Source organism: Rhyacophila brunnea, unplaced genomic scaffold, assembly GCF_057557595.1.
Source record: "Rhyacophila brunnea isolate RB1 unplaced genomic scaffold, BYU_Rbru_1.0 scaffold_17, whole genome shotgun sequence".
Lineage (NCBI taxonomy): Eukaryota > Metazoa > Arthropoda > Insecta > Trichoptera > Rhyacophilidae > Rhyacophila > Rhyacophila brunnea.
The window spans coordinates 19,895,283-19,917,325 of NW_028232827.1; the positions used below are offsets into that span (position 1 = coordinate 19,895,283).

The following is a 22,043-nucleotide window of genomic DNA, read 5'->3' on the forward strand; positions in this document are numbered from 1 at the left end:
TCTAAACGTTCTCAGTAAAACATGACAAATTTTGTATCAGAATGTTTTCATGGAACCCAATAAGAGTGCGTGTATCTATAGACCCACTTAATATTTGTTAGAATCAAAAAATCCCAGGAGTATTTAATTCCATGTCAAAGCACCGGTGTGTTTTTGATTTAAAAACGCACTCAAGTAGGAACTTAATTATATTCCAAAATGTACTAAGGACCTGTGTTAAATTTGGATTAAATTTTGTTGAAGTTATTTTTATTCTATGCTTTTTTTATATTACATTATTTTGTAGGATATTCCCGAACAAGTTATTAAAACCATATGACACTCTTTAATTTGTACGAACTATGCAATTACATCCTCGTTCGATATGTTGGTCATTTAGAATAGGTTATGCATTTTACAACTACTGTTGAGTAGTGGCAATGCGCCAGCTTTGAAGCTATACATCACGGTTTCGAATCGTGACCCACCTGAAAAAAAGATCACTTGATACTTTTACATTGTTTGTTTGATCATCCAGATCAAGTCCCGCCGGGTTGAGCGGGTGACTTACATATGACCATTTCTCGTAAAAAGGACATTACTATATTACTACTATGTACTACTCCGTTACTATGCGAATCTCCATTTTATTGTCCGTCTAAGAGCGAACATTGTAATTTATTAAATGTACCTTTTATGTAATGTGTTTAAATAATCTGAATTCGGATGTATCTTTATCTTGTAATATTATGTACAATATGTTCACCCTGCTCCGAGATGTGCCAGGTCCACTTCGCATACGTGGATGATGGACAGCTGGAGGTGGGGCATTGTCATTCGGAGCGGTGCCACTGGGTCAAAACTCCTTCATTGGTGTCAAGTGACTGCGTCTTATTAGAAGAGTTCTATTTATGTTTTTCTCAACTTATATCTGCTTGCCTACATTATACACGTGCGGCTTGTCCCATAAAACAAGTGGTGATTACAAGTAATGTAGGTGTACTAGATTTCGTTGATATTAGGTTAATATATATTTTAAAAGTCATATTTATATATCGAATTAATACAGTTTCCTACAGAAAGTAGGCAATTTACATTCATTTACAGATTTTACTTCTTTTTATGATTACGTTCCTATCGGAAGTTAGATACAATCGTCGCAACTTCGTCTTTTCATGTAGCTGGTCTGAACATTCTCGGAGGTTTTTCAACCAGGAAGTTATTCTTCTAACAACGTGTAAATTTTACCCATTGGCCGGGATACGAACCCGGAACAAGTCCTGGAATATTCATTCATACTATCTACCTATATTATTTGGAGTATTTAGAGAAATGTCTACTTAAATGGGCAATAAATATGTACGCCCACAATGGCCGAGCGGCTGACGCGTCGGCTTATTATGTCGTGAGACCTGGGTTCGAATCCTGGGTCTGGCAAATACACATTGTTTTTCAATGTGTCTTCGAGTCGTACGAGTGGCTAACATCCATTTCACGTAAAAAAGGACCTATATGATCTTAGGATCGGACATGGTCAAAAAATGTAGGTACATTAAATTAGTTGTAGATATAAAATTTGTAGCCATGTGCCTAGGTGATATTCAGTCCGAAACTGATAGTTTCGAAATCTGATGATAGTCCAAAATATGTGTTAATATTCTTCTTCATTTGCGTTACAGCCCAAATCTAGTTCTGGGCTCTTCAATTCTCCGCCTCGATTAGCAGATTTATGGCATCCCTCCTCACATCGTCTCTCAGGCAATTCAATTGGACTTTCAACTAGCTCCTTTGGAATTCAACAATGATCTTTTTGGGATTCGGGGTCGTTCATCCGTTGCAGTTTTCCCACTTATCTCAGTTGGAGAATTTTTATGTATGGATAGTCGATGATCACTGTATAATGTACCTATTACTGGTTCGGAAACCACAAGGTAGGTACATTTTTGCAACCCATACCTGTATGACCATACCGTAACATGCGGTAGGTATGTTGAATTATTTCAATAATATTTTTTATACAAATTAAGTAATTAAATAATTGAATACATAATTTTATATGCATTTATTGCAAATTTGTGTCTGCTGTTGAATGACAAAACCAAAAAAGAAAATTCGTTTGTATTACTGAAGATTTACAAACTGAATTTTCAACAAGATTTATGGATTTTCATAAAAAATAAAACGATGAAATATGAACGCTTTTGAATACTTACTGTAAACATCGATGGCATACCAAACCAACAAATGGAATTTTAAGAATGATAACAATATTTGCGAACATTTTGTGCCATGAATTTTAGAAAGAACATTCTTCTTTTCGGCAGATTGATGTACTTCTGCATTGGTAACTTATGTTTTAAAGTGTAGATACATATATAGTTTGACTACCACAAAAATCACATCTAGCTGGGGGACAGACGGTGATGCATAGGTACATAGATTTTTCCTTTGTTTTTACTCTAAAATACATTTTCCATTTGGTTTCATTTTTATAAATCATGTTAGTTTCATATCGCATACTTTAATAACTTTTGTATTTAAATAAATAAAATAAAACTAGATAAGTACCTACCTATTTGTTGGCAGGCCCATATATGGCATAGCAAAATCTTCAGTTGCTACATATCTCGTAACTCGCTGGTTGCCATTGAAATGGTTCAGGATTCATCTCCGTAGAATACCACTGTGTCGATTATTGTTTTATACATCGTTATCTTCTAGCTTTTAGCACTATTCTGCGCGGATGACTTTCATATAGGTATTCTTCAACTAAGATTCAATATTTATAATAGTCGGTGTAAGTTTGTTTCTCGCTACTATCCGAATGGTAATATAGGTACTAACGTCAACTTGTGGTACTGACATGACGTATATTTGCTTATCCAAAAAGCACAGTCAACCCTTAATATTTACGAGAAGTCAACCGTGCCTTACAATATTCGTAATCGTGAGATTAGGGGGAAGTTACACATCGTTTCACCAAATAATTCCGGTGGTGGTTGGTAAATATTATACATATTAAAATTATTATTAGATATTACACTTTATATAAATAAACTATGGTGAAGTATTGTGTTGCAAACGTGTAGAAATAATTTTCCCTCGTGGTTAAGGATTGTAACTATTTCCAAATTCATCCCCTTCTAAGTGAACAGGACTCCTGAGGGTAATCAAAACCACGATATCTTGCAGAAGGCGTTTTAAACATTTCCCTATCCGTTCCTTTATTTAGAGTTTCCGAATTAGTGAGTAGTGCCGTGTCCAAGGAATTCTAAAATTCGTCACTAACACAATAATTAAAGGCACACTGGCATTGCGTTCTCTTAATTTTCCAATACTTCATCGATATTGATGATTTATTTGTATGGAAGAAAATATATCAGTGCCCAGAAACCTTGTGTGAGACGCGTTCTACGTTGTTACGAAGACTCGAAGTTCGATACAGAATTAACTAACGTCATCCCTGATTGGCACACTGCTAGGGAAGGGTTGCAAGTTGGAATACTGTAGGGCAGCGTTTCCCAATTAATTTTAATCATGGGACCCATTTATATTTTGTATACCTATACACATAATATACTTTGAATATTTTACCTTGGCAGATACTTTCATACGGCGTATTTTGTTTTTATGTTTTTCTCCATATGAATCTTCAAGTTCAAGATTGGATTCTTCAGGAAAATCCGCAAGTGTTGGAAGAATTTTATTTTCTCAACTTTTCAGGTATGAGGTTGTAACTTAAGAGACAGCGAATCTTTTCTACATCTCTTCTTCCTTGTTGCATGCCCGCTCCTTAGTCGGACTATATTGACACCATGCGGTGCTTCGAAAAATATCTGCCTCACCAGCCGTCTTGTGTCTTCCTACGTCATGCCAACACCCCGTAGATCTGCCGTATATACCCTTTGGATGACATTTAGTGGCCTTCCGGGTCGCTGGAGTGCGGTTGGATTGAAGAAGATGCAGGCTATATTGAAACCCTTCAGGCATCCCTAGCACGTAACCGAGCCAGGTCCAATGTCACTTCTTCACTTTCAAAGTGACAAGAGATTGCATGGTCCGCTTCCCTATCTCCTTGTTACTTTTAAATCATATTATCACACACCCAGTATCCGTCACTAGTATTTCTTCTCGAAGCTCAATATATGGTTCCTTGCAGAATGGATGCGTCGAACAAGCGGAATATAGTTTTAACCGAGTACTGGCGTGAGTTACAGACATTCCGGATCGAGTTAAATGTTGGCCCAGTCATTCTCATTAAGATAGCGAGCTCTCTTTGCGAAGTGCCATCCATCGTGATCGCGTCGTTTAGCTTCACTGTGGAGGTGCCAGCTATGCTTCGATTAGATTGTATTGACTTTCGTAGTATGAAATCGAAGGCAAGGCCGACTCTATTCATACCGTGTCACTGAATTACGATTTACGATGGTAGGGCTAGTTATTGATTATCTTCAAATGCAATACGGTAACATGTTCGCAATTAAGATTTTCAATTACATATTTCGTTCAAATTATTACCATGTACTTATTGCAATATTTACCTTAATGTATTCAAAGTATGAGCAATAACTAGCACTACCATTGAAGTTTACAGTTTCGTGTCACGGCTTGACTATAGTGGGACTTGCGTCGAAACGAACGATGAAAAACGGAACAAGTTAATGACAGTAACATGTTCATTTTTGCATAACCACGAAATGTTATCCAAAATTTATCAATTAATCCAACTCTGATCCAGAAATTATGCCAACAACTCTTGTCACAGTAATTTTAACGAGAACTGAACAAGTAGGGCCGATTGCTTATTAGCTATTGGCTGTAGTAATGGACTGATTGAAATATTTGTAGCTAGTCTTCGTCAATGCCTTTTTGTAAACTAAATCATATATTACAAAAACCGGCAACCCTGGCGGAGAACTACACTTGGGAAACGTTGCTGTTAGGGTCTAAGTTGGCTTAGATAAGTAGTTACCCACATATCGTATTATTATTATTATAGTGACATCTAATCTGCTAAGCTTTCAGCTCTCCCCGTCTTTGCGAGACGTATTGACGCGATTAGTATCGAGTACATAGTTTCATAGTTTGACGTAATAATCAACTCTATAACTTATTCGGTCTCGAATATACGAGGTTTAGTATTAATTATAACATGTTAATAAGCCGCATGTTTTTGAAACATAAATATTTGCATACATTTATATTTACAAAAAACCACGTTGTATTGTATTTCCGAATTACGTACGTATTATTGAGATATACTTACGAGCAGAGTTGGGTTTCGGGAATTTCCCGACGGGTAATTCTCGAGAAATTTTCGAGATTTTCCATCCCGAATCTCGAGAATTGAAATTTTTAACATTTCGGGAAATCCCGGATCTCGAGAATCTTTTCTCGGGATTCGGGATTTCTTTATTATCAAATATTAATTGAAAAAACGATGTTCTATAATATTCACATTAATATTCATATTATGAAAATAGTGGACAGAAAACACAAAACGTTCAAGGACTGATCGGGGGCATTTAACACAATTAAGCCAACGTCGACTCAAAATGAGCGCAATTTTTGCTATATCTGGGAATTTTGTGTCTTAAAAGCGTACGCGATTGTCAGACGCAGCGATTGACAGTCTGTTTTTTGAAATTCTATTTTAATAAGTAATGTTTTGAGTTATTTTTGTTTCCCTACGTCTATTTTGTTTGTCTTCATTCAGCAGTGGATAGATTCAGGCTGATGATGACATGGGTGATATACTGAGACAGAATGAGGAATAGACTGATTCGATTTGTTGATTTGTTGAAACGATGAAAATTATTTTATTAATATACGAATCATTGCATTGCGGCTAGGTGATAAGGTGAATCATCCTGATTAGAGAATTTTCTTCACGGCCTTCTCATCAGAAAATTGCCGTATCTATTACCGAAAATTTCCGGAAGCCGAGACTTACTGTATCTAACCCAACTATATTTTGTATGATTCCAACGCAGTTTCTACATCTTTACACCGCGGCGAATACTCATTTTCATCTATTTATTATACTAACCCCTTCAGATAAATCTGAATCATATTTCTTGCCTAAATGATTTCATTAATAATTAAGCGTTAAGCTTGTCAAAACTTATGTGGCGTTTAATTAAGCCGACACATCAGTCGATATGTTACGATTTAGATTATTTGCCACGCGCATAAATTGAAAGATAAGACTAAGCGCAGACTATAGGCAAAACTGTAGTTATATGGTAGATGTATTCCGTTGGGACTATGAGAACGAATAGAGATGCGCACACTGACAACGAGACGTCTCATGACAGGATGGTCTAGCGCAGTGTTCCCCAACCTTTTCATGTCTGCGGACCGGTAAAAATTTTTCTTTCGCGGACCACAAAAAATAAAAATGGCTTTTTATGTAATATTTATTTAATCTTATATTGTGACAGATGCATATAACTATAACTAACAAATATACATATAACAGTCTGATACAATTAAAATGTAACAAAAACAATGGTTTTTTTCAACAAACTAATGCGAAACCTGCTGTTGCATCTTTGCTAATATATTGGATATTCTTGGCTGCTCTCTGACAGACGAAGTGCTGCGTTAACGTCCAGTCTATTCCTTTGTTTCGATTTTATTGAGGACATAGACGAAAATGCTTTTTCGCATGGATATGTTGTTGAAAATGACATTAATAAATTTATAGCTTTAAAGCTTAAAGATGGATATTCATCTTCCACTGATATCCAAAACTGAGGCAACGTTAATGTTTTGTGTCTGGATATCAGAGTGGCATCCGAAGACAACTCTATTAATTGTTCTTTTTCTCTACTCGTAATAGTACATGAAATGACGTACTACACGAAGGGATTATTAATCCAAAGGTTTCCTTTACGATGGGGGGGGGGGGGGGGGGGAAACTTTTTGGATGGAGGGCCAAATTCAAGTAAAATACCATTTTTGGATAAACTATTTATTATCACGAAAAATAAACATTACAAAAAAATTAATGAGAAGAATGAAACTGTTGAATATTTTTTTAAAATTCAGGTGTTAATTTTGTAGTTGATATTCTCAAAACTGCTTGTAAATGGGCATCGGAGATATTTGATCGTAAAGAATTTTTATTGAGGTTCATGATCGAAAATGTTTGTTCACATATATAGGTTGATCCAAAAATAACGAACATTTTTCTTGCATAATCTTTAAGTTGGTCGAATTTGTCTGAATTAAGGGCATTGTAAAATTTGGAGATTTCTTCACGACGATGCAATTCTCTTAAATCAGTGTCACACTGCAGATCAATAATCTCAAGTTGTAGCTCTGTCGTTACACTATCAATATATATTGAAAATGAATCGCGTACTATTGCTAAACTTGTCTCAATTTTTCGGAAGTCACCAAATCTTTGTGAAAAATCGTCATTTAGAGCTTTAATAATTTTACCATATTCTTCAAATTTATATTCTGGTATATTCAGCAACTTCATAGTTGGAAAGTGGTCCACGTTGTTATTCGATATTTGTCGAAAAAAATAACTTGAGTTTTAATTGAAATCCATTCAAATTTTTTACCATATCATGGGCATATATTTTTTTTTCTTGCAACGCGGAGTTAATAGTATTTAAATGTGTAACAATGTTCAACCCAGAAAATTGTGGTTACATAGTGTGAGACGAGACACAAGGAAGACTTACAGAGATAATACATTTACGAAACAACAAATTCTTCAAATTTTAATCTATTGTCAATATTTTTAAAAAGTTATTCGTAATCAGAAGTACAATCAATGATGGCGGGCCGCAAAAAATACCCGGCGGGCCGCAGTTTGCCCCCCCCCCCCCCCCTGCTTTACGAGGATCCTCATTTTCGGGATAACAGTGATTAAATTTTAATACCTATAAGTATTTTGTTGTTTGTCTTACTTTTTTCCATTTTGCAGGGTTTCAAATGGCACAATAAGTAGTTTTCCGAAATACACAAAACAGTATTAACAAACGATCGGTACAGCGAATTTAAAAAATGGAAGATTTTTTTTTCTTGTAATTGATGAGAAAATCATTCCGGAAAGGACGAATAATACGAAAATACGTGATTTGTTTTGCTCTATTTGCTGAATCATGTATACAGAAGAGGAAAAACAGAAAAAAAATAATCGTTCAAGTGGAAAAGTGACCGGATCTTTACAATCAAAATAGTATACAGACATCAATTTTACCTCAGTTTAACCTGACGTAAATTTATGTTTATAAGATCCAATCAATTTTAACAAATTATTATACTATTTTATCAAAGCGGGATACATTCTCAAATATAAAAAATATCTTGGACGAGAAGTTATTATTAAGTTTATAACATTTTCCATTTATTGGTATTTCGTTACATATAGGATGCACCCTCGATCTTGTACATTTTGATACTAACCAAGAAATGTGTCGTACTCTGACTGATTTGATTTAATGTGTGCAATGTGCTAGTTAGTCAAAACAGTTTTGTCTTAATTTCTTTACGGCGAAGACAAGTCTTTCTCGTCTATAGTCTGCGGTAAGCCTAAATTTCGAGTTTGTTATCGGTAAGTTATGAAATGTGTATATCACTTTAAATTCGCATGTTAACACAAAACAGAAGCAGAATCAAGGATATTAAAATTTATAGTTGGTAGCAACTCTAGCTACGTATATGGCAGAATACATATATATTTTTGAAGTGATGAAAGGTTATGTTACTCAGCTAAACGCACTTGATGAAAGGGTGCAACAATGTTTCATAGGGATTACAAATTGTTTTCGCATAGGTACTAGAAATGCCTAAACGGAGTACGGTTGCAGAATCAAACTAATCGTAACGACTAATTATTATCATTAACGGCCCACATGCTCAGCGTACGTCAAAATGAAGCTTTTATGCTATTTTCAAAACATGATCCTGGACATTCCTTAAACGTTGTAGATAATCTATTTACATAATTTTGAAGCCTTATTATCCTTTATATTTATTTTAAACATTTGATGACTGCATAAAGTATTTTTATTACATAAAATAGTATTCTTTTAAACCTCTCGCTCTAATGTTTTAGAATATAGTCATATTTCAGTACGTCCATGTGAAGTGGTGTTAAGATTTTTTATATTTATTAATTTTTAAAAGCATTTATAAAACCATTAGTAAAATTTATGTCGACATTATTATAGTGAAATATTTACAATAAAAAATTAAGTATATTGATAATCTCTGTGATCCCAAATTTGACAAGAATTCGGCATTTTATTATTAAAAAAATTGGCAAGATTTAAACATTTAAAGATAATTTTAAAGATACTGATTATAAGCTATGTCTTTGACCATTCAAATGTGATAAACATTCTACGAATAATGTTTGCTTTATAATAATTATTGACCTAAAAATAAGGTAGTATTTTTTTGAAATACGCCATTTCTATTGGCATTTCCCAGTGGCTAAGCTACAATATACGGCCGTAGCCATAAATTGACAAACGATAAATGAAGAAGGGAGTAAGATCATGTACCTAACCGTTTTTTTTTTAACGGTACATGTTCAAACACGCGCGTTACCATGATACGAGGGTGGGTCAATAAGTCCTTAGAAAAGCCGACAGGTGGCGCGACTAGTACTGTAAGCGGTTTGTTTTCATGCAGCGGCACTACCGATTCAGTATGCTGCGAAGTTTCAATCAGATTGGTCGGGTTGTTGTGTGTTTCTCGTATATTTAAAAAAAAAATTTGCTTGTTTACATAAATGGAGAAAATTGAGTTTAGAGCTGTTATTAAACATTTTAATATAAAAGGGTTAACAGCAAAGGAAATAAAAAATGAGTTGGATTTAGTTCACGGCATATCTGCTCCTTCACTTGCAACTATTTATAACTGGTTAAATGAATTTAAACGTGGTCGTACATCAACAAAGGATGAACCACGCTCAGGACGTCCTGTAGAGGTGACTACACCAGAAATGATCAATAAAATCCACGATATGGTGTTAAGTGACCGAAGATTAAAGTTGAGTGAGATAATTGAGGTTACAGGGATCTCAAAAGGTAGCGTCATTTCTATTTTACATGACAAATTGGGCATGAAAAAAATTTCTGCAAGATGGGTGCCGCGTTTGCTCACAGTCGACAATAAACGCAATAGGGTGGTGGCCTCTAAAGCCCTGTTGTCGCTCATGCAACGCAATCCGGATGAATTTTTTCGTCGCTTTGTGACTGTAGATGAAACATGGATACACCACTATACTCCCGAGACGAAAGAACAGTCAAAGCAGTGGATTGCGAAAGGCGAACCATATCCAAAGAAGGCGAAAACCGTAAAATCAGCTGGTAAGGTTATGGCTACTGTATTTTGGGATGCACGTGGAATTATTTTCGTTGACTATTTGGAAAAAGGAAAAACAATAACAGGGGATTATTATGCATCTTTATTGGACCAGCTAAAAAACAAAATTGAAGAAAAACGGCCTCATTTAAACAGGAAAAAAATCCTCTTTCATCAGGACAATGCCCGTGTTCACACATGTTTACGATCAATGGCTAAAATTGAAGAATTGAAGTTCGAATTGGTCGACCACCCACCGTATTCGCCAGATTTAGCCCCCAGTGACTTTTTCCTTTTCCCAAACTTAAAAAAATGGCTAAGTGGACAACGTTTTTTTTTAAATGAAGAAGTCATCGATCGGACAAATGCTTATTTTGAGGACCTTCCGAAAATTTATTTTTCTGATGGTTTAAAAAAAAATTGAGAAACGTCTAACCAAGTGTATTGAGCTCCAAGGAGATTATGTTGAGAAATAAAAAAAAATACAAAAATAAAAACTGTTTTAATGCTTTTTTCTAAGGAATTATTGACCCACCCTCGTAGTAGACAGGTGGTACAGAATTAAGAAATATATTGATTCGATTTGTTTTTTTAAATCAATGAAATAGTTAATGTTTAAGCGTGCGCCCCCGTAACCAGATATTTCATTTATACGAATATCTAAATCAATGATTCCCGATGTATTTTGTTTAGCGGAACTTGACACATTTTTTTAAATACCGCGGAACCCCTACCTACTAGTTGACATGTCGTGGTACTGAGTTTTAAATTTAAAAACATACTAGTTCAGTGTCGAATTACCTACTTACCACATTTTATAATTCCTACATTGCTCTCTTGAATGGAAACATGCATAGAAAAAATCTTCCAAATATTGATACACAGTGTCCACGAAATTGACTCTGAAAATTTGATTTATTTATATTCCTTCTTTAATTTTCCGCGCCTATGCAACGTATGACCTGATTTTGATTTCCACCTAATCAAGTGCGTTATTTACGATATCTTATAACTTCAGAAACGTTATAGAAACGGTAATGTAATAACTGATCAAAAGGTAAATATTTTGATATCACGGACAGATACTTCAATTTTATTATTAGTACAGAATATACTTGTACTAATAATCTATCTCAATAAAGGTGAATAAATTCTTAGTCAATGAATTCTACACTGTTCTCTTTAGATTAACAAATACTAATTAAGTACATACTAAGTACATAAACATAATATTTTTTAAAACTTGTTAACGGATGCATTACCTATGTATTGCAGTAAGTAATAGTTGTTTGTGGTTTTGTATTACGGCTTAAACCAAAGCATGTACCCATCAGCAAATTCATACAGCTAAAACATTAAACCACATTTTCATTTGATTACCCAGTTACCTATTGAACCTATAAAGTCATTCTTAAAGTAATATAATTGGATTGCAAGATAAGAATTAGTTTTTTGTTAAATATGTATCACCATTGAAATTTAGAATATTGTTCACTCATGGTGTTCCTTGTACTTAAATCATAACATTTCTAATCATAATATGGGATGATTTCCTTTGCAGATTTGCTGGTGTGTACCTAGTGTGTACCTAATGTGTACCTATTTATGATAATCGCCAGTGCCAAAGCGTAATTGACATTTTATCATCATCATCATCAGCTGGGGTCGATCCATTGCTGGATGAAAGCGTCATATAACTCCCTCCACTCTTATCGGTCCGTAGTTATTAGCTGCCACGTATATCCATCGAATTTTTGTTTTATGGATTCATGTGGTTGTTTAGTGTCCCATGGGTAGCACTGTATGAAGGCATATTATGTACAACAGCGGTTGTCCACTCGCCGAGCGACGTGTTTATCCCAAATTGCCATTTTATGTGCCATATAGAATATAATTAACCATGGTTTGTGGAAATGCAGCGTACTTCGCGCTGAGTCGTCTGTTCAGGTCCAAAATGCTGTCCATCAAAACGAAATTTCGGGTGTATAACGTGGTCATCAAGCCAATCGTCATGTATGGATGTGAAACGTGGGGTTTAACAGAAAAACAAGAAAAGGCGCTCCAAGTGTTTGAAAACAGAATCCTCCGGAGAATACTTGGACCCGTCAATGAGAACCACCGGTGGCGCATCCGCACAAACGCTGAGCTCTTCGACCGATACCAACCTAGAATCACTAATATTCTGAGGTCAAGAAGGCTCAGATGGGCGGGCCACGTTGTACGATCTGAAAGATCTAGAACTCTCTATAGGATTTACAAAGGCACACCAGCTGGCACTCGACCTCTTGGCCGCCCTCGACGGAGATGGGCGGACAACATTCAAAGAGATGCGGAAAGGCTGGGGATAGTCAACTGGGAAGAGAGAGCGCTGGACAGAGATGCCTGGAGAAACGTTGTGCAGTCGGCCATGGACCTGAACGGCCCCTAGCGCCAGTTTAATAATAATAATAATAAATAATAATAATAATAATTAATAATAATAATAGTTTACTGAGTAATTACAATATTATTTTGTTTCATTCAAATAAACTAGCAAGTTTATCATAAGTACATACTTAATTCACGGGATTGTTACACTAAGGGGGTCTTCGACATCTAGACGAATAGGATTCTAAAATAATATTGACTATGGTGCAAAATTCAATTATTTTTTATTGGTGCATTGATGTTTGAATAACATAATGTTGACAAGGACGGAATTTCATTTATTTGGTTTGTGTACAATTAATGTATTTGTGTGATACTTCCAAAGCATTTACTTTTATTTTCATTCGCACAATCCATACAGTTCTTCAAAACATCATGGATTTCGTCAGTTGCCCTAAATGTATCTTTATACAAACGTAGAGGTGGTAGTTTACTTGACTGTTAAAAAGGGGATCGTAAATTTATAAAGGTTTTGAACCAGTGACTTGCTTAAGCTTCCTTTATAATGTATTTAAATTAATTGCACACCAGTGAATGTTAAAAGGGTACCGTAGTCATGCATCACAGTAAGGAAACATTGGCTTAAACTGAGTGCAGAGACACGTTATTTACTTTTGTTGTAATACTATTTTCTCCGCCGTTTGCAGTTTCTAACACATAAACTTCAAAACCATGTTCGCACAAATACAACTGAATTAAAACGTCTTTGAGTTATGTATTTTTTTTTATTAATTTACTGATATGTATTTGTTTTTCTTGTTTCAGTGTACGGAGTGTGATGCACAAGTATTTGGAAAAGAAGAACGAAGTAAACTTCGACAAAATTTTTAATCAAGTTTTAGGTGAGTGTTATTTTTAATTATTGTGTTTATATATACTCCTTCACTGTACGTCATAACCTAATGTAATCTATCCTATACTAAAAATAAACTCGCACGTTAGTAGATAACTTTCCAAAACAGAATAACACATTTTTTTACACCAATGGCGTCAATAATATTGATAAATAAGTTCACATAATAAATATAAAAAAAGAATTTTGCGACAATCTCGTCTAGTCGGGTCAACAAGGTGTTTGATTTCTTTGAGAAATTACGATGTTTATAAAAATAATGGCACATTAACTTACATCTGGAAAATAAACGGAAGCGATAAAGATATCAGTGGCGAATGCTCAGTTTACACCAGTCTAATTTGCTGTTAAGTCTAAGTAGGTAGCTACGTTAAAACAAACATCAATTCCAGTATCTAAATTGTTTTTAAAGGAATTTAACAAATTCGAAAATATAATATTAAAAATAAATGCTTAAATACGATTTTTTTTTGTTTTACGGGAACTCTTGACTGACTATCGTGTTTGTCTGGCAGATAGCAGCCTTTTCCAGGACGATTCTACCGTTGGCAAGCCCAGTGTCACTCGTCCATCCGAGCCTTCGTCGTTTTCTCCATCTTTCCATTTGATCATATTCCAGGTTTTAATCAAACCGAGGAGAGTGTCTCAAACATCAAGCTCGCTAATGATATGCTCTGCCGTCTGTTTGTTTGTCCACGACACTTTCAGTAAGGTGCATTGGGGTAATTCCGACAGGAATTTCTATGAGATGACTGGAGGTTATATATTTCGGTTAATTATTCAAAGTGTTTTATATTTACTGCCATTATTGTTTTACCCCTGTGTACTTAAAGAAAAGATGTATGATAAATATATATTAGATTCTTGAATATATAGTTGGGTTCTTTAAATTGAGAATTTGAAATATTGAGTCATTTTTTTTTAGCATTGGGGAAATTACGAACTATCTTGGGGTAATTCCGAAATTATTCAAAAGTTGATTTTATTGCACTTTGACCGAAGGTTTACCTTTCTTTTTCGACCGTAATTACTCCTAACACAAAATATCATCAATTTTGTTAATAGTTTCCATAATCCCTAACTTTTGATACTATTAGTTCGGAATTACCCCAAAAAAAGATAGTGGTTCTCAACATTTCAGTTAAGTACTTAGGATTATAGGGATTGTGGAACGGGATGGAGCAGAGCAGGTTTATTCCCGGTTGTCACTACCAGTTTTGTTCCCACCGGTGACAAATAATGAGAAAAAATATCTCAATATGACATAAGTACCTACCACCTTAAATCAATAAAATAAAGACGAGGAAAATCAAAGAAAGTGATTATTTTAAAAATCATTTTATTTTATTTTATTTATTTGAGTCTACATTCTTATTTGCCTACCTTGAGAACAATATTTTTTATAAAGATGTTTTTTGTATACTTACTGCTTTTTGCATAGCAAAATAAACTTTCTTCATACCCATACAATTAAATTAGTCAACATTAAAAATGTTAAATCAAAGTTGGAACTTGTCTTTTTAATCATTTTCATCTACTTTTATGGCATAAACTTATAATTTATTCCTGCTAGCAAACCTAAAACTAAAATGCGGGCTACACTGTTAAAAAATATAACAGAATTGATTAAGACACGGTCTGAAAGCCTCATATATACATAATAATGATCTATTGGTTTGGTACGCAATCAGTCAAAATAAATTCTATCTTTATCATTACATAAATAATATTCTTTTTCATCAGCACTTTTTTTTGTATATCTATCTTCTTCACTATAATGACTCTGGAACTTTGTCACTATCTTTTCTTTTGGTCGTAATAAAGGTTAGCTGCTGCTGTGGTCTCATAGTTTTTAAGAAGTTGATAGAGAAGTATGTTTCCTCATGTTTTATTATTTCTTCTATGAACCCAATATAGTACCTCCATTTTTTTCTGATTGAATATGCCAAGCAAGCACTGACAAGCACTGAATCATTTAATTTGTAATTTTCCTTCTTCTTGAGGGTCTTTTTCTTGAGTTTTGTATACTATATCTTTATTTTTCAGTTTTAGTAGCAGTTGTTCATCTTTGCCCTTTTCTTTTGAGTCTTCTCTAGTTGTGATATTTTTTCCTTTTATAAAAACATCAACGTTGTCTTTGTGATCTCTTTCAATGTGTCTTTTCTCTTCGTTTTTTTTGTCTGTTTTATCCGCTTGATTTTCTTTACCTTTACTTTTTTTGCCAACACCTTTACTCTTAGTACAGAGAGAATTTGAATCGTTGTTGGTGAGCATCTTTTCGTCAGTTAAACTTTCACCATATTTCACATGATTTTGTTTTTTTTGTGACCTTGGTTCTTCCATGTATATTTTAAAATCATCTTCAGAGTATTCATCCATCAATACTTCAAAATCAAGATAATCTATAATATCAGAATCGCTATATTCGCTCATGATGTCGGATACACTAGTTATGCTGTTAAGTGAAGGCTGGTGTTACCGCACTTACCCAAGATTATATATAATAGGACGTGCGATAGCTTCTTATTAGGACGACGCTAAATTTACTTACTTTAATATTAATTTAATTAAGTATATTGTGTACATCTAAATTAGATATAATTTTAGTATCTTTACAGATTGAGAAGCACTGCCAATTACTATGAAAAAGTTAAGTGGGCTATTGCGGAATGAATATATATCGGAATAACCCCTTTGGGGTTATTCCGAAAAAAAATTAAAAACACAGCTAGGACATTGTATTCCTCTCACAATTCGTAAAAAACGATAATCTATCGTAAAAGCAATCACTTATTCAAATAACTTACCAGAATTCCGAGATATGTAAGTTGGGGTAATTACGAATCAGCAAAAATGGCGCGAAAAACACTTCTCCGAAAAAACTTGATGGTATGCACGCATTGTTGACACTAGCGACTAGCGACGACTGTCGAGGCGAGCACAATGAACATGGTGTCTAGACTAAATGTTGCCAATAGGAAAATATCGCTTCGATTGGTAGAATTTTTGAACTTTCGGAATATACCCATATTCGGAATTACCCCAATGCACCTTACCCAACTTCAACACCACATTTGAAATGCGTGTAGCACCTGTGTCCATTCTCTTGTGTTCACCGTGGAGTCTCGGTGTTGTTTTGTTGTCAGTGCCAAATAGCAAAATACTAATTATATATTTATAACGGTATGCCAACATGAATTTTATGAACAGGGTAGAAGAATACCTACTCTACTTTCTGATTTCGTAAACTTCCAGACCTGCGTCTCTTCGCCGCGGAATCTTGTTTACATCAATTAGCGGGTAGGATCAGTATCAAATATTAATATTGTGAACGTAACGCATTTAAATTTTTTGTACCTGTAATGCCCATCATAATCTGATAAACTTCGATGTTGTTGTATTATTGCAACAGTGAAGCTGGGATATCCAATTAAGCTGAGGAAAATACTAACCAGTTAGCGGTTTTTAGCGAATAACTAACCGGTTACCCAATTTAAACAGTCAGATTAAAAAAAAATATTTTTACTAAGTATAAAATATATTTAGGTAGCTATTTGTAGGTATTTTCATTATTTATGCTACTATTATCCCTTTTCTAGGAAAGTTAACTAGGTAATCATGTAGTAGGCAATAATCACACTTGTATAACATACGTAAATTATATAAATAGTAATTAGGTAATTTATGGACCTTATTTAATCTTGATGTAATTACAAAAACCGCGATACACTAATTTCGACACCTTGAAAAAATCATTTTTAATCTTTGCCCTATACATCTAGAGTTTGATCGGTTAACCGAGGGAAATATCTGGTTTTCAGTTATTTTAGAAAACTACTATTACCCGGTTAACCGGTCTTGGTCTATCTCGGTTGGGATGCTTTAACCCAGGGTTCCGCGAGTCAAAAAAAATCGACAAATAGACCTAGACTTCGACAAATTGTGTAAATAAAATGTAATTATTTTAAGATATATTTTCCTAAGGATGGGATGGGGCTCCCCGAAAAAAACTTATAAATTCTAAGGGTTCCGTGAGTCGACAAAGTTTTAAGACCACAGAAGATTGCAGTTAAGCGATATGTATAATGAATGATGCCAGATTCTTGTAGCAGTGCAGGCGACTCATTTATGTGTTGGTATCGTTACTGTCAAAGTACACCAACACCGTTACAAAGTGATTTCGCCGTGGCCGGAATGCCAGAAGAATCGGTCCTTCCTCTACCTATTAGTTACTTTGGTGTCACGTGGAAAAATATAATAAAACATTATTTTTAATTTGTTTATGTTAACGTAGTGTAGCTGTAGACTGTAGTATATATTTGTAACTCCAAAATATTATATCAAAACAGACTGCAAATAAAGTACTCACCATATAATTTATTGTATTAGATATATATTAATTTATAAGATGCTAAATGAGACGTATTTGAGTGCGGGTCCGAGATGAAGTAGCGAAGGTTATTTTGCTCCATGATTTAATTTATTTTATGTTTCACATATGAATCATTTTTAATGCACATTTTATTTAAAAAACTGATTGGCATGTTATTATGTATTGTAATACTTACTTATCTAGATGGGTTTCACATTAATCAAAAAATATTATTCATTACTGTGTGATTTATCTCAGACGGATGGAGGAAGTCCATTTATCATTAGGTAAATTCAAATAATATTTTTTATTATTCTATTTATTCCTGAATCATGCTACGATAAATAAAAATGTATTAACTGGTGAATAATTAAAACATATTATTTCCAACGCGACCGGTTTTAATTATTTTTGTAAATTTAAATCGTGGCTTTTAACACGGAACTGGACAAACTGCTGCTTAATATATTGTATTGTATAAGGGAGTGCTTCTCAAACTTTTATGAAATATGGTCCCCTAAATAAACTTAAAATAAATTTTCAATGCTCCCCGAAAAAAATGTTTTAATGACTATTAAATCCGTATCTACTCTATGTGCTGTTAATTATTATACATTTAAGCGTAATAATACTTATTTTATTATATATTCAAGTTATAAATAGAAAGGGTCTTAAGATGGTTCATTTTTCCCATAATTTGTTCATTAGAAGATGTCCTACTGCAATGGTGTATTCCTGATATTGGGATTGGAGTTGGGTTAGAGAACTAATATATTATAGTAGAATTAACACAAAAACGTTCAAAAACCATTTTATAATTAGAATCCAGATATAACATTATTGAGGGGGGAGGGATTCTTGGGATTTTCTAGTATTTTTTAATAACTATGAGTTTTTTTTGAAATTATTGAAATATAGCGGAACCTTGGAAAGAAATGTTTGAGAATCAGTTGGCATAGGTGAATCAATCGCATATGCATGTTTTATCTTACATAAGCGCCTGGTCTTCCTTATTTGGAAAAAATACTTCCAAGGATACTAGTTAATTTATAATTAAACAAGTTAGATTGTATATTATGATTGAGTAAAAATTTGTTTTCTTCTATAGACAAAATTGTAGAATTACGTAAATTTATGTATTACCTTCATATTAATACTATATTAATTTTAACTATTAACACAAAATAATGTTTTCTGTAATATAATATTTAAAGAAACAAAGTAAAGTTTTAAAAATGCTAATGTTTAATCGAGAATAAAAAACTGAGACAAAGTTTGTTGACTCATTAAAATAAATAGGTAAGTAGGTACATAGTTAAGTTTAACATTTTAGAATATGTTAAATCGAGATCGGGATACTTCTAAAATGTATATGTGTAAGTATAATATGATCTACCCATCGTAAATACATTATCGTCACAGTTGGTGGGGTATGTATGTGTCTGCTCATTGCATTGGGGTATATTATATTAAGTAATATAACCATGTGACGTTCTATGAAAATTATTATGTATAATATACAAAACATTATCACAGCTACGCATTTTTTTCTGGATTAAATTACTAATTAACAATTTAAAAATGGTAATTACTAGACACGAACAACGTCGGCGTTGTTAATTTCTGAAGATATTCATGAAAACATGCAACTAAATATTAAATTTTTGTCCAAATACCAAAGATATAATACTGTGCTGTACATATATTTGTGTAGTAGATATTCTTTCAAATAAAAATCTTCATAATATATCGGGATTTTCTCCGGGGCAAAATTTTCCATAACCGGGGTTTATTCGTCTGTTGTTTTTTCGTGATGCCAACAAATTTCGCCCATCATTCATCTGTCTAGCGCCGGCTTCCGGTTTCATCATTTCCGATTCGCCGTCATATTACTTTCACAGAAAAAAAAATACTTCCACATCTGTAGCGCACCGAATTCCGAAGCTAACATTTTGTTCATACTTCCACGTACACTTTTTTGACAGTTATGATGAGATTCATATATTCAGAATCCTAAATTTAAGAGCGATTTGGATAGATAGGGCACTAATTAGATCATATGCTTTGGTATATACATATTATATTCTTTTGTCCGATCTTAATAAGATCACATGGGCCTCCACGCTTGTATTAACAGATTTTTGTTTTTACGAGAAATCGATGTTAGCCACTTGGTAAACCTGTTAGGTCCATACTCTGACTGTAAACACAAATTGAAAAACAATATGTGTATTTGTCTGACCCAGCATTCGAACCTGGGACCCAAGACAAGATAAGCCGACGCATATCAGCCTAAAATTAATTTATTCTTACATACAACATTTGGTACCATTTTCCATTATGAATCCTATTGTGGAATGTTGAGCGATTCGTGCGACACATCTGTAATAAACGAGACAGAAAAAAACGAGTCAATCAAAATTTGATTTATCATGGATTACCACAAAGTAAACGTCGAGTCTGCTGGAAATGCCACCAAGAAAGCTTACTATGCAGCCTTCAAAAAGCTCTCCTATTACATTACTACGTAGGGTTTTCATTCCCGGTATCCAGGATCCCGGCATCCCGTTTTTATCTCTTTGTCTAATAGGTTTTTCTCAAAAATAATGTACACCATTCAATTATAGAAACGTATTTAATAAAGAATAAAAAAACACCCAGATCTGATATTATACTTTTAGGTTTTAGCAAATTCTTCAAATCATTTACGTTTCCTTCGTGTAAAGTTTGATCGATTTTTGGAACAATGGAACAAAAATTAATCTGCTCTCTGGCAGTAAGTATACTCTACATAAATAAGCAGTATATTTCTCGAGATTACCAGGTCCCTAAAAACATATAAATAAATATATATAAAAAATATGGTTTCATTGGCTTTTCAAACCGTTGCCAATTTTTATTGCCAGATTTTGCATTTTTGAATGGGCATCTAGCTTACGAAATTCGCACTTGGCGTCATGTGCAATTTGGCCACCTCCCGTAAATGTACTTTGAGTATTTTTTTTACAAGGAATCATTCATTAAACGTTATGGACAAAATTAAAAAGCAATAAGTATAATAAAACGTTTTCAGTGGTGAGCGTTTTGCGCACTACTCAACTGCTACATCACGGACTCAATCTCTACAATTATTACACATTTAAAAAATGTCATACCACGTATTATTTAAATAAAATTAATCGGGCACGAGAATTTTTGACAAAGAAATAGATTGGGATCGGAATTCCCGGGATTGTAAATTCCGTCCGGTATTGAAAATTGCAACCCCTACGCAAGTGTGCGCGAGTGAGAGTGTGTCAAATCGTGCGATGCCTCCTCTCCACTGTGACATCGATTCCCTTTTCGACGAGGTCTTAATTTTCCACTTGACGCGTGTTTTACTCGCGCTCTTATTAAGTATTCAATCTCGTTATTGTCAATTCTATTCTCAGCTATCACACTGCTTTCATATTATTTCATGTTACACGTTGCTGTATTGTGTTCTTCTGAAATACAGACTGTCAGTTGAATTGAAAATCGATGCCATATTCTTTGTTATTTTTTGTCTTAGTTCTTTTCCATTTAATAGTAGGTATTTAACAAAACACTTAGTGACGCTTATTATGGCTTTATTATAATTGGGCGATTTATAATTTACCTTATCAATTACTGAAATTATTTTTATTCAGTAGATACGACAGGTTGCAATACAATTCCGAACAAACCCAATGTTTTGTGCTATAGCACATGTACTGATCCAGATTTTCCCACGCTTAGCGATAGATGGCACTTTGCAAAGGTAACTCCGTGTCTAAATGTGAATAATGGCTGTAGCAACATTTAACTCACTGTACTAGATTAAAACCAACTGCCGCCTTTCGACGCTTGTATTTTGAGGATGCTGTTTTACGGTAGAGAGTCATGGGAGCTTACGAGTACCTAACCCAGGCACGTTCTTGCTCGTCGGTTTCGCTCGATCTAACATGTTGACTTGGAAGCATACTCGTGTCGCTAGATTTCAAAATCAGCCAAGTCCATAATAGATGAATAGGAGAAAAACAGCTTTTTGTTTTCTCAAATACAGTCACAAGGGTGAAA

The 22,043-nt window shown here is 34.1% G+C and overlaps 1 protein-coding gene across 1 annotated transcript in view; it reads left to right on the plus strand.

Annotated features, from left to right (window-relative positions):
* Positions 1-22,043, plus strand: part of Gprk1 (G protein-coupled receptor kinase 1) — a 270,067-nt gene that overhangs the window by 40,426 nt on the left and 207,598 nt on the right. The window contains exon 2 of the mRNA XM_085944455.1: positions 13,507-13,583. Coding sequence (XP_085800581.1) covers positions 13,507-13,583 — 77 coding nt within the window. The remainder of the gene's footprint in view (positions 1-13,506; positions 13,584-22,043) is intronic.